This window comes from Carcharhinus amblyrhynchos, chromosome 13, assembly GCF_965287045.1.
Source record: "Carcharhinus amblyrhynchos chromosome 13, sCarAmb.v2.hapA, whole genome shotgun sequence".
Classification (NCBI taxonomy): domain Eukaryota; kingdom Metazoa; phylum Chordata; class Chondrichthyes; order Carcharhiniformes; family Carcharhinidae; genus Carcharhinus; species Carcharhinus amblyrhynchos.
Window position 1 is genome coordinate 55,246,415 of NC_137336.1, and position 14,192 is coordinate 55,260,606.

Genomic DNA, 14,192 nt, shown 5'->3' on the forward strand with positions numbered 1-14,192 from the left:
TCCAATAGCTCTAAACTGTCAATTCTGATATGGCTCTTTTAAACTGTGTATTTTTTCCAGTGCTTGTGTGTCCTTTTCAAAGTATGCTGAACAGAACTGTGGAATTGTGCAAAGCACTCTAAGAGTGGCCTGGGCAGATGCTATACAAGTTTAGCACAATTTCACTACTTCTAAATTCCCCAAGCAAGGTATAACCATCATTACAACTTAGAAAGCTGATGAGACAGGACAGCAAAGGGATCTAGGAATATAGATGAACAAACAACTAAATGTACTATCGGTCAGAGTTATTCCCAAATACTAATAGAGCACTGGGTTTTATTTCTGGAGAGAGGGACTGAGACTTTTGAGCAAATGTTGCAGCTAAATATTAAAATGAGACCCTGCATGCTAACAGCACAACCACATTTCCACCCATATTATTCAATGCAAAAATGTGAGATATAGAAAACTGGGTGACCAATTTTCCAAGTCACACCCAAATAGGGTTAATTAGCACTGTCAACTGCAAGTGCTTAAATTTACTCAAATACATAATCTTGGCAGAGCCACCAGCTACATCAAACCTATTTCACAGAACCCCTCCCTTGAAATGCTTAATATCTCTTACTGTTAAAATTTTTTAGAAGTATTTTTGATTCAAGCTATCTTTCACTTCTCCTAAGTTTCCCCACCATAGCTCTACATCAATTTATTTGCTACTTTCATCAATCTCATACTATTTTTGTTTCCAAATCCACAAAACAAGTAGAAAATGATCCTGTGCCAAAGTGACCATTGCTACGCTTGCCTCCAAGGGGCAACATCTTCTTTACTTTTCCTGCGGGCTATTAAATTTGGAAAATGGACACAAATTAATCCGTAATGCATTTAGAAAATGTCCCTACGTTAAAGGAAATATTTGTTGTGCTCAAGGGGCACAAAGTGTACCTGGGGATACAACCTGGGATGGCAACTGTTCGTTTTATTATTTTGTTCTAATTATGCAGATACAACACCGATGGCAGAGGAATACATCTCATTTTAACTGGTGACTCTAAATTTGAGAAATGCACAGTAACAATGCCACTAAGGATATAACAGGAGCCATGGGGAAAACAAGTGTTTACTTCAAACAGGAGAGTGAGCAAATTCATAGATTTACAAATAAATCAAGAGACTCTGTTTATGTCTTCAAAGACTTATGATTCTGGTACGGTTTGAAGTAATTTCAGTCTAGAACTTGAACAGAATACAACGAAAATATTCCTACCAGGTGAAGTGGACAGTTGTGTAAGCATTGTGCCTGCTTTATCCCCGAGAGACAGTTGTGGAGTAGGATAAATCTGTCGAGTATTCAGATAGTTTTTATGGTGCCATTTCCTCTTAACAATGTTGCCTGTTTTAAATTGCTGTGATCCTCCTTTCTGTGAACTTTCTATAGCTATGGGTGGAGGGACTTCAGTTGTTGGCAGGGGCTGATTACAACTTATTGCTGGAGTAGATAGGGTCTCTGCTGCAGGTGAGAACTGGTACCGTTCCTTTGCAGGTAAGAACTGAGATTTAACATCTGCAGTCATGGACTGGGACTGCTCTGCTGCAGGCATAGACTGGCATTGCTCTGCCACATGAATATATTGGCATTGTTTTTCTGCTGGTATGAATTGGGATTGTTTCCCTGCTGGTAGGGACTGGGTTTGTTCCCCTGCTGGTATGTTTTTGAATTTCTCCATTGCAATCGTGGACTGAGAATTTTCTGTTGCATGAATGGTCTGGGACTTCTGTACTGTACGCAATGAATGGGAAGTTTCTGTTGGATGTGCAAACTGACATTTCTCCATTGCAAACACAGGCTGTAGTTTCACCACTGCAGGTACAATCCGAGATTTCTCCATTGCACGCACAAACTGTTGATTCTCCATTGCAAGCATGGACTGAGCTACTTCCACTGCAGTCACAGATTGATTTTTCTCCACTATTGACATGGACTGGGCTTTCTCCACTGCAGGCATAGATTGAGTTTTCTCCACCATGGGCATGAACTCAGTTTTGTCCACTGAGGGTATGGACGGGGATTTCTCCATTGCAGCCATGGACGGGGACTTCTCCACTGTACTCATGGGCTGTGGTTGCTGCACTGCAACCATGGATGGGGATTTCTCCATTACAAGCACAGACTGGGATTTCTGCACTGCAGCCATGGACTGGGCTTTCTCTATTACAAGAGCAGACCGGGATTTCTCCACTGAAGGCAAGGACTGGGATTTTTGCACTTCAGGCGGCAATTGGGATTTCTCCAATGCAGGTGGGAACCGGGATCTCTCCATTGCAAATATAGCCTGCGTCTTCTCCAGCGGAGAAGTAAACAAAGATTGTTTCATTGTAGGTGTGGATATAGTTGGTTTTACTGTGGATGTAGAAACACCTAGTTGTGCAACAGGTAAGGAAAGACCTTGGACTGCTAATGGCATGGCTTGATATGGTCTTGATATGACAGAGTCTATTGTAGTCATAGATGGGTCCATTTCTTGTGCAGCAGACATCTGTGGGCAATTCAAATTCTTCTTGCGCCGCCGCCGCCGCCTCTTTAATTCAGTACCGCAGCTTGTAGGCTCTTGTGGCTCTGTTTGATGCGTTGCTTTTTCTAAATAGTTTGTTGTGCCCTGCAAAATATAATGAAAGGAAATTGTTATTGTTTTGGAAAGATTAAAGAGTTATAAAATTGCTTGCAGCACACAAACAAAATATAGATTATATTCTGATCAGCAAACATGACATTACTGTTTGTGCTTCAAGTATAACATCAGCATTTTGCTGAGCAGCCCTGCAACTAAGACAGCGTTTTGCATTCAACTAGCAATTACCTCCTTGACATACTTATAGCTCCTCATTAAGAAGCCCAAAATTAATGCTCACTTAACTCCAACTATCTCATCTCTAGTCTTCCGTATTTCTCCACATTCCTGTAAGATGTGATAATTCTCTTTTACAAACACTGTTCAACCTGGCTTTTACTCCATATATAGTTTTGAATGAGTTCAGGTTTATGAACGATGGAAGATGAGAGTCTGGCCAGAGGCGTGTTGGAATAGTCAGATCTAGATGCAAGAAAGCCTTGAATGAGGGTATCAGCAGCAAATATGGTAAGGCAAAGGCTTTGCTTAGTGATGTTACGCAGCTTGAAATAAGTGATCTTAGTGATGCAGATCTGTGGCTTGAAGCTCATATTAAGATCAAATATGACACCATCATTGTGAGCAGTCTGGTCCAGCCTCAGGCAGGTACCAGGCAGAGGGATCAAATCAGTGACTAAAGTAATAAGAGTGGGAATGAAAGACAATGGCCGGAATTTTACTGGCGAGGCTCGGAGAACAGCACTCTCGGTTGGTCTCAGGCAGGATCACATGAACCTCAGACGGTCGTGCTGGTAAAATTCCACCTGAGTGGAATTTTATGAAAAAGGGTGCCAAGCGAGTGGAAAAATAGGAGAGAATTGTGCTGGGCTTTTGGGTGAGCTGGGAGGCACAATTTTTTGGCTTTTCATACAAAAAAAAGCCAGAATGTGATTCTCACCAGAAGAGGGAGGGTATCAGAGCCTAATCTCACCAGTGAAACCAGCTGCTGAGCTCTTGGGATTCCATTGCACAGATGCTCCAATCTCCCAGTGTACTGGGATACCTCCTGCTTCCCCTCCACCCTAGGGGCATTAGGACTGCCCTCCCATCCCATGGACATCAGGACACTGCCCACCCTCTGCCCAACTGCCACTCCTGCAGAGTTCCTCCCTTTCCACCCTGTCACTTTGGAACTCTCCCCATCACCCCTGGACACTGGTCAACTCTGCCCCCCTCCCCCATACCCCCACTGCAAACTACCCACGGACTGCAATGGCCTCCGGTCCCACGTCTGATCTCTGCCAGTGGAGACCAACAGTGATTCTTGCCAATAAAGACCTCAACCAGCGAGCATATAAGTTCAAGTGAGCCCAGATGATAAAGTCCAGGACTCACTAATGACATTTAAATGATGCCATTAATATTGAAATCCCAGAACCGGTAAAACGGCGTAGGTGCAACCAGGAAAGGCAGGAAACAGGGCGTGAACCCGATTTTCTGCCTCTCACTCTATCTTACCGCTTGGTGAGCCGGTAAGATCATGTCCAATACCTTTAGTCTTCCTGATATTCAGTTGGAGGAGATTTCTGGACATTCAGGGCTAAAGTCACAGAAGCGGGCTGAAGTCACAGAAGCAGGCTGACAATTTAGAGACTACCGTCCTGTTGCATTGTTCCAGTGGAGCCTAACGCAAACTGGAGGACCAGCACCTCATCCTCTAATTAGGCACTTTACAGCCTTTGGGTTTAACATTGAGTTCAACAACTTTACAGTGTGAACTCTCTCCTCTATTTTGATTTTTTTCCCCAAACTTCTCCTGCACAGGGCTATCAATAACTTGTTTTGCTTTTATAGAGAGCTGACCTTTGTTCAGCTATCAACACATTCTACTACCATACCTTTTTTTTATTCATTGACAGGACACGAGCGTCACTAAGTACTGGCTGGCCAGTACTTACTGCCCATCTCTATTGCCGGAGGGCAGTTGAGAGTCAACCACATTGCTGTAGTTTGGAGTTACATATAAGCTAGACCATGTAAGGACAGCAGATTTTCTTCCCTAAAGGACATTTGTGAACTAGATGGATTTTTACCAACAATTGTTTCACGGTCACCAGTAGATCCTTAATTCTAGATTTTTTTTTATTGAATTCAAATTCCACCATCTGCGGTGGTGAGATCGAACCCGGATCCTCAGAACATTAGCTAATTGGTCCCCTTTCAGAAAGTTCAACCAGGAAGCCCATTACTCATGTGTCCAGGCTTCCAACTTTGAAATCACTCATTGTTTATACAAAAACTAAGATGGCAAGATTCCACTCTTTTTCTTTATTCCACCCTAATAAGCCTTTCTGTAATCATAAAGACCTCAATTGGGTAACCTGTCAGTCTTCCCATCAATGTTCAATCCTTCCTAATATTTGTACATTTCCTGTGTCTTTTATGTCCTTTTTATAATATGAAGGCCAGAATAATTCAGTCGAATCAAGATTCTACACAAGTTCAAAATAACAAGTTCAATTCTATTCCTCTAGAAATGAACCCCAATGCCTTTTTTTTTGCATTTTTTAGGTTTTGTCAACTACTACTTTGTGATTTTGCTTCTTTTAAACATATTTTCCAGCCATATGTAGCCTTCAACCCTTCCTAGCAAACTGCACAACTATCTAAATTGAAGGGCACTTGCCATTTCATAAGTCTGTAAGAAATAGGAACAGGAATAGGCCATTCTGCCCTTTCAGCTTGCTCCAGCATTTAATAAGATCATGGCTGATCTAATGCTCACTGAGTCCACTAACTGCATTCTGTAGTTTATTCGTGTCTTCCTGTATTTTGTTGCAGTCATAATCTATATTCTCTATATCTTTCAATTTAGTATTGTCTGTAAATTTTCAATTTGTACTTCTTGCTTACTGAGTTCAAATCACTTGTGTAAATTGTTCACAGCAGTGGATCCAACATTGATCTTTGTGGAACACTAATTTGAGTAATTAGCATTAACCCTTATTCTGTTTTGAGGCCAGTTTGCTACTTTCCTCAACTCATCTTCTAACCTTCGTCATGTAGCACAAAGCTCTGTGCCAGAGTGGTCAATTCCTAAAATCTAACTCTGATACCAAAAACCCCCAAGATTAAAAATAAAAACCAGAAATGCTGGAAAAACTCAGCAGGTCCAGTGAGAGAAACAGAGTTACTATTCAAGTCCATATGATTCTTCTTCAGAGAATCCAAGAATTGCACATAAATCAGGGTGACAGTATACCTGTTGTAAAGGCTGAAGGCATGTTTTCAGTTTCTTTTTAGAAATAAACAACTGGTCATAATCTTCTGTTGACTCCAGCAGTTTTTTACTAGGTTTCCTTTGGCGTTTACCTTCAGTAATAACTGTAATCATACAAACATGGGTGAAAGTTATATTTATAGAAAAATACATGGACACAATGTTAGCAAATTTCCAAAAATTGGGGTATATGACAGCAGTATTATTTTTAACGACAGCACTTAGGAACTAAAGTCCTTGACACGATAGTGAGTACCATGGGGTGCCATTCAGTTGTTATTTTTTCCTTACCCAAAGACTTCCTGGAGACATTTTATTTTTGTCTTGTCTTTTAAGGCACATTTCCTTGCCACTTAATGTTCACAAATTTATTCCCACAAATTGTTTACCTGTAGTTTGAAATCCACATCTCTATCTCTAGTTAGTTTGTCTTCCTATCCACATTTCCTTTGCTTTTAGCTTTGATCAATAAATATTGATCTGATGTTAAATATTGATGTGGAGATGCCGGCGTTGGACTGGGGTAAACACAGTAAGAAGTCTCACAACACCAGCTTGAAGTCCAACAGAATTATTTGGTAGCACAAGCCACTAGCTTACGGAGAGCTATTCCTTCATCAGTTAAGTGGGAGTTCTGTTCACAAACAGGGAATATAAAGACAAACTCAAATTACAAAATAGTGGTTGGAATGTAATTCTGTATCTTTAAGACTTGATTACCTGTAAAGACTCACATTCCAACCATTATTTTATAAATTGAGTTTGTGTTTTTACATGCCCTGTTTGTGAACAGAACTCCCACTTACCTGATGAAGGAGCAGTGCTCTGAAAGCTAGTGGCTTGTGCTACCAAATAAACCTGCTGGACTTTAACCTGGTGTTGTGAGATTTCTTACTGTAAAATATTGAGACAAGGCAGCATGCATTTCACTGTAAATAATAACTAGTGTTTAAAATATGGTAACAATTGAAGAAGATGTAATTTCCTTTTTTTAATCCAATTCAATCAAATCAAGTGAGACATTCCTGATCCAAGCTGACAGGGAAGGGCTCTCACCTCCTGTCTTGGGCTTGATCTACATGATCCAAGCTGACTGGAGCAGGTATTGCACCCTTGATCTCATTTGCATCTTAGCCAAAAGGCCAAGATGCTGCTTTTAAAAATTGCTTCAAATGAAGCTAAAATATAATCTAATGACTTCAACCAAATGCAGCATGCCGATACTCCACTTGATCTTAGCCAAAAGGTCGACAAGCGATTATTTCCTCTTTTGTAAAGGAAATGCTTAAAACAATAATCTTTGTATCCTATTTTATTTGATATCCTTTTGTATTCCCTTAGTAACAAGTTTCATTGCATGTCACTGGACATTAAACATTACATTTGTGATTTTCAGTTAAGGATGCATTTATTTATGTTGTATAGGTTATTGTTTTTAATTTGAAGTTGTTTAGTTTGAAATACCTGTTACTTTAATTTTTCTTTTGCTTTGAAAATATATCACTTTAATACACTGCTCAATTTGGATTACTGGATAATTAAATATCCTGTGCAAAAAAGGCTTTGAGATTGGCTAGGATCAAGTGTAGTATTGACATGTTGTACTTGGTTGAAATCATTAGGTTACATTGTAGCTTCACTTGAAGCAATTTTTAAAAGCGGCATCTCAGCCTTTTGGCTAAGATGCAAATGAGATCAAGCCTTGGAGGAGGTGCAACGCCTACTTCAATCAGCTTGGATCATGTAGATCAAGCCCAAGTCAGGAAGTGAGAGCCCTGCCTTGTCAGCTTGGATTGGGAAAGTCTCACTTGTTGAGACTCTGAATTGGACTTGATTGGATTGAATTGAATGAAGAAAAAGTCTTTTTCACCATGTCCATTAACACATGAAAAATATTAAGGGATTATGACAAAAGAACAGGAATTTGTTTCATGTAGATGTGTCAATATTGCATCAACAACCACCTTGAGCACAAGTGAATAGTAAGATATAGGGTAGACCTTTTCTTCAAGGTCTGAACTGTAATTACTGCTTAAAAGGCACAGAGAAAAACTGGGCAGAGAGAATGTCAAGCATTTTACAGAATTGTTGGACTAATTTTGAACGGAAGGAAAATCAGGCAGGATTGTGGAATGTAATCGGCTAGGAATTGAACTGAACCAGTCTTGGGAATAGTTCAGAAGCTGGGTATTTATTCTTCAGAGAGTGACTCACCTCCTGTCTTCACCTTATCACAGACATTCATTTGTCCTTGTCCAGTCATCTCTTGCTCAAATCCTGTTACCTCTAACTTTTCCCAGTTCTGGTGTAAGGTTGTTGAAAAGTTAACACTGTTTGTCTCTTAACCGCCTCACTTGCTGACCATTTCCAGCAATTTGTATTTTTATTTATCATTTCCAACATCTGCAGCGTTTTGCTTTTCATTCATCAAATTGGGAGGGATAGTCAACAAAATACAAGATACGAATAGCAGAACAAGTATATATGGACGACACATGAATTTCAACATAGATCTCACATGGGCTTGCTACTCGCAACTCATCAATTAAAGATACAGGCATTTATGATCATTTCTTTGCATTGTTTTCACCCTTGCACCTCCCAGCTGTATCCTTCTATGTCGATCCCTGGAAAAACTACCAAATTCACTTACAACAGCAAATTTCAAAATCCAAGCTATCTAGCCTTTGGCCCTCCATTTGCCATAATACTTCAGCAGTTACAGATTCATTCAACCACATGCTCACTTCAACCTTTGATGTCACAGGCTCCAGTAAAACCAATTTCTGTAGTCCCTAATAAGATCTGCATCCCCAATCTTTGAAGTCCAAGGGAAGTAGACTTGAAAGGATAAAGTGGACAACCAGTTTAACCATTTGGTCTTGGTCCCCGTGATTGAATCCCTAGAAAATTTATGTCCCTTGCCCAGCAAATAGCTCTTATCAAAATCACAAGTAATATCTTATCTGGCTGAGTAAAGTAAACTTTTCCTGTTTATCTTTCTCAATGTCTCCAGCCTTTGCCACAGGTGATCACACCAACCTCCTCTAAACCCTCTCCAATCTCGTTCAGCCTGATGGTGCTATCATATGACCCAATTTTTAAAAAAAAATGCCTTCAGATGATGTGTGCATTGCTGCCCATCCCTAAGTGCACCTGACAAAGTGATGGTGAGCTGCCTTATTGAACTATGTAGTGGCGCAGGGAGTTTCAGAATTTTGACTCAGCGGCAATGAAGGAACAGCAACATGGTTCCAAGTCAGGGTGGTGTGTGGCTTAGAGGCGAACTGGCAGGTGATCCCAGCATTTGCTATCCTTATGTTTCTAGATCACCAACTGCCAAATGAACTTCAGCAAGTTGGAGAGCATTGTATAGATGATGTAGAGTTGCCGGCGTTGGACTGGGGTAGACACAGTAAATACTCTCATAACACCAGGGTTAAAGTCCAACAAGTTTATTTATTAACACAAACTTTCGGAGCATTACCCCTTCATCAGGTGAGTGATGGATTCGGTTCACAAACAGGGCATATGCAGACACAAACTCAATTACAAGATAATGGTTGGAATGCGAGTCTTAACAGGTAGTCAAGTCTTTTCAGGTGCAGATAACGTGAGTGGAGAAAGGGTTAAGCACAGGTTGAAGAGATGTGAATGGTCTCCAGGCAGGACAATTAGCGAGATTTTGCAAGCCCAGGCAAGTCGCGGGGGTTACAGATAGTTTGACATGAACCCAAGATCCCGATTGAAGCCATCCTCATGTGTGCAGAACTTGGCTATCAGTTTCTGCTCAGCGATTCTGCGTTGTGTGTCATGAAGGCCGCCTTAGAGAACGCTCATCCAAATATCAGAGACTGAATGCCTGTGACTGCTGAAGTGTTCCCCAACAGGAAGGGAACACTCCTGCCTGCTGATTGTCAAGCAGTGCCCATTCATTTGTTGTTGTAGTGTCTGCATGGTCTTGCCAATATACCACGCCTCAGGACAGCCTTTCCTGCAGCGTATCAGGTAGACAATGTTGGCTGAGTCACAAGAGTATATGACGTGTACCTGGTGGATGGTGATCTCATGTGAGATGATGGCATCCATCTCATAAGAATAGGATATGGCACTCATCTCATTGATCGATAGTTCCGACGTACCAGTGAAAAACTGCACAGACCTCCTCGGAAGACAAACACAGGACATGGCAGATCAAGTACCCTTTGTTGTCTAGTACTTCCCCGGAGTGGAGAAGCTATGACATCTTTTCCGGAGCCTTCAACAACTCATTGATGAAGATGAGCATCTCACCGAGGCCATCCCCACACCTCCACTATTTGCCTTCAAGCAACCACAGAACCTCAAACAGACCACTGTACATAGAACATAGAACATTACAGCGCAGAACAGGCCCTTCGGCCCACGATGTTGCGCCGACCAGTTACAAAAACAATGACCCACTAGCCTATACCAATCCCTTTTCGTCCATAAACCTATCCAGAGATCTCTTAAACGCCCCCAAACTAGACGCATTTACAACTGCAGCAGGCAGGGCATTCCAATCCCTCACCACCCGCTGGGTAAAGAACCTACCCCTGACATCCGTCCTGTAGCTACCCCCCCTTAATTTAAAGCCATGCCCCCTCGTGCTAGCTTTCTCCATCCGAGGAAAAAGGCTATCACTATCCACCCTATCTAAACCTCTAATCATCTTATATGTTTCAATAAGATCCCCTCTTAGCCGCCTTCTTTCCAACGAAAACAACCCTAAATCCCTCAGTCTCTCCTCATAGGACCTCCCCACCATACCAGGCAACATCCTAGTAAACCTCCTCTGCACCCTCTCCAACGCCTCCACATCCTTCTTGTAATGCGGGGACCAGAACTGCACACAGTACTCCAAGTGCGGCCGCACTAGAGTAGTGTACAGTTGCAACATTACACTGCGACTCCTAAATTCAATCCCCCTACCAATAAACGCCAAGACACCGTACGCCTTCTTAACAACCTTATCTACTTGATTCCCAACTTTCAGGGATCTATGTACACACACACCTAGATCCCTCTGTTCATCCACACTATTCAAAGTCCTCCCGTTAGCCCTATACTCGACACATCTGTTGCTCCTACCAAAGTGAATTACCTCACACTTCTCCGCATTAAATTCCATCCGCCACCTCTCGGCCCAGCTCTGCAACCTATCTAAGTCTCCCTGCAGACTATGACACCCTTCCTCACAATCTACCACACCTCCAACTTTGGTGTCATCAGCAAATTTACTAATCCACCCAACTATACCCTCATCCAGATCATTAATAAAATGTATGCAGCAAACTACCCAGCCTTCAGGAAAACAGTGACCATGACACCACACAACCCTGCCACAGCAAACTCTGCAAGTCATGGCAGATATCAGCATGGATGCCATTATCTCACATGAGAACTCCATCCACCAGGTACACGTTACATACTCTTGTAACTCGGCCAACACTGTCTACCTGCTGTGCTGCAGGAAAGGATGTCCCGAGGCATGGTACATTGGCGAGACCATGCAGACGCTACGACAACAAATGAATGGACACCGCTCGATAATCACCAGGTAGGAGTGTTCCCTTCCTGTCGGGGAACACTTCAGCAGTCACGGGCATTCAGACTCTTATCTTCGAGTAAGTGTTCTCCAAGGTGGCCTTCATGACACACGACAAAGCAGAATCGCTGAGCAGAAACTGATAGCCAAGTTCAGCATACATGAGGACAACCTCAATGGGGATCTTGGGTTCATGTCACACTACCTGTAAGCCCCATGACTTGCCTGGGCTTGCAAAATCTCATTAACTGTCCTGGCTGGTGACAATTCACATCTCTTTAACATGTGCTTAACCCTCTCTCCACAAACATTGTCTGCACCTGAAAAGATCCGATTACCTGTTAGACTCGCATTCCAAGCATTATCTTGTAATTGGGTTTGTCTCTACATCTGCCCTGTTTGTGGACCGAACTCTTCACTCATCTGGTGAAGGCACAACGCTCTGAAAGCTTGTGCTATCAAATAAACCTGTTGGACTTTAACCTGATGTCGTGAGACTACTTACCATTGTATAAATGATACACATTTCTGCCACTGTTCGCTGGTGGTGCAGGAAATTAATGTTCAAAATGGAGGCGGGGTATCAATTAAGCAGTTTGCTTTGTTCTGGATGGTTTTGAGCTTCTTCAGTATTGTTTGAGCTACACTTATCCAGGGAAGTGGAGATTATTCCATCACATTGCTGACTTATGCTGTAGATGATGGGCAACTTTTTGGAAACAGATAAGTTACTTTCCGCAGCATTCCCAGCCTCTGACTTGCTCTTGTAGCTATATCATTTATATGGCTGGTCTATTTAAAGTTCTAGCTAACGGTGACCCCCAGGAGATTTATGGTTACGGATTCATCAATGGCATTCCGAATGAATGTCATGTGGAGATGTTTGGATTCTCTTTGTTGAGCATGGTCATTTCCCAGCACTTGTGTGATGCAAATGATACTCGCCACATCATCCAAGCCTGACTGTTGTTCAGATCTTGTTGCATGCAGATACAGATTGCTTCAGTACCTGAGGAGTTGTGATTGTGCAATCATCGGTGAACGACACCACTTCAGAACTTATGTTGCAAGATAGGTTGGAACCAGTGAGAGGTGGAGGTGAAATGGGAACTTCGGAAGAAGCAGAATGGGAACAGCGAGAGGAGAACAATGTTTCCTCTATGGCACGTGCAACATGTGGCAATCTGTGATATACAATGCATTGAAATAAACAGGTCACTCAAAACTTTGTGAAAGTTCAGTGACTTTTAAAATTTAAGTTTCCCATGAACAAGTTGGTAATGCTCAGGAGTTTGTAGCCTGACCAGCAGAGAGAAAAATTTGAGAAAATACGGTAATTCCTTGTTTAATATTATTGCTGTTTTCTTGAAAAGTACAATTTTAAATGAAACATTAAGCAAATCAAATTTTCCAATTACAATCAACATAAAAGTTTTAGTTAGGTACTATCGGACCTTTTCCATCAGTTAAGCACATTAAAATATTATACCCCGCAAATTTAAATACTATACATTTTTAAATTACTCATATTTATAAACAAAATGACTTCCAAAATAAGAGTAAAAATATCAAAGAAATATGCTAAATTTTTCCACTTTTGTAGTTTCTGCCGCTCATTGCCTCTTCCGCTTAATTCATACTCGCCATTTCTCCTGCTTTCCAACCCACTGCTGGCTGACCTTCCTGTTAGCAGATCCTCCTGAACGAGGGACTAAGTGCAGCTTTGAATTGCAAGTCCATAACAGGTAAGCTGCAAACTGGAGAGGTGGCGAACAGGAGAGTCAGCCAGCAGAAGGGTTGATCAGCGGGGAGGGTCAGCTAGCAGAAATGTTGACTAGCACCTAGGGTTGGAAATGGGACAGCTGGCCAGCAGGAGTGACTAGGAAGGTCCGCTAGTGGGAGGTTGGTGAATGGGTGGATCAGTAGCAAGTGAGGGTGTCAGAAGTGGAAGGATTGGAATTGGATTGGCAAGCAAGGGGATCAGTGGTGACTGAAGTGGGTAGAGAATGGGAAAGGCTACTCCAAAATGACCCTATGACCAGGCACAAAATAACTTAAAGCAAAGCATTGGCACTAAATATGGCACATTAAAAAGTGTTAAATTGAAATAACTTAAAATGGGTCAACTTAAAGTGAGGACTTGTTGCATTGACCTTGAACTCTCCTTACCTAATGCAAAGGACTGCTGTTTCAGTTCTGTAATATTGGGCTGATTTTCTGTTCTTTTCCACTCCTTTAGTCTAGAACCATGTTCAATATTTTGCGTGAGAACCAGCTCATCAACCTGCTGGATAGCTTCATCTACACCCTGAGACCTTATCTGTGAAGAAAATATACATCAGTGTTTATAAATCAAAACATTAATATCACAAAACTTGTTGAGTGCTTAGCACAAAGTGTACACTGAACAAAATGTGACACAGTAAAAAGGCTGGGAATTATATTCAACTGGGATTCTTTGGTTAAATAGTACTGGGTGAGTAGTGCCGAACTGAAATTTATCCTGGGATTTTAGAAACTGAAAGAAACTGCAAGTTAGTTAACACTTTGGCAATTAACAGTTAATCATTCTCTGAATAGGTGCCAATTACAGTGAGTAGGAAGCCTGGTCAACAGCTACAATTTCAGCCTGTAACTTCAAATAAAAGTATACAAAAATGTACAGTTCTGCTAATGTGAAGAGCAGTTAGTGGAAGGCAGAAGGTGTTGCTGTTTTGTGCTTTGCGTTGGTTAGTTTAGGCTTAAGATG

The 14,192-nt window shown here is 41.7% G+C and overlaps 1 protein-coding gene across 4 annotated transcripts in view; it reads right to left on the reverse strand.

Annotated features, from left to right (window-relative positions):
• Positions 1-14,192, reverse strand: part of LOC145351919 (uncharacterized) — a 180,784-nt gene that overhangs the window by 91,090 nt on the left and 75,502 nt on the right. For all 4 annotated transcript variants that reach the window (XR_013888472.1, XR_013888473.1, XM_080201707.1 and 1 more), the window contains exons 6-8: positions 13,613-13,763; positions 5,857-5,978; positions 1,253-2,642 (exon numbers count right to left, since the gene is read on the reverse strand). Coding sequence is in view for 2 of the 4 variants with exons in the window: in XM_080201707.1 (XP_080057833.1) it covers positions 1,253-2,642; positions 5,857-5,978; positions 13,613-13,763 (1,663 nt within the window). In the remaining 2 variants the exon portion in view is untranslated. The remainder of the gene's footprint in view (positions 1-1,252; positions 2,643-5,856; positions 5,979-13,612; positions 13,764-14,192) is intronic.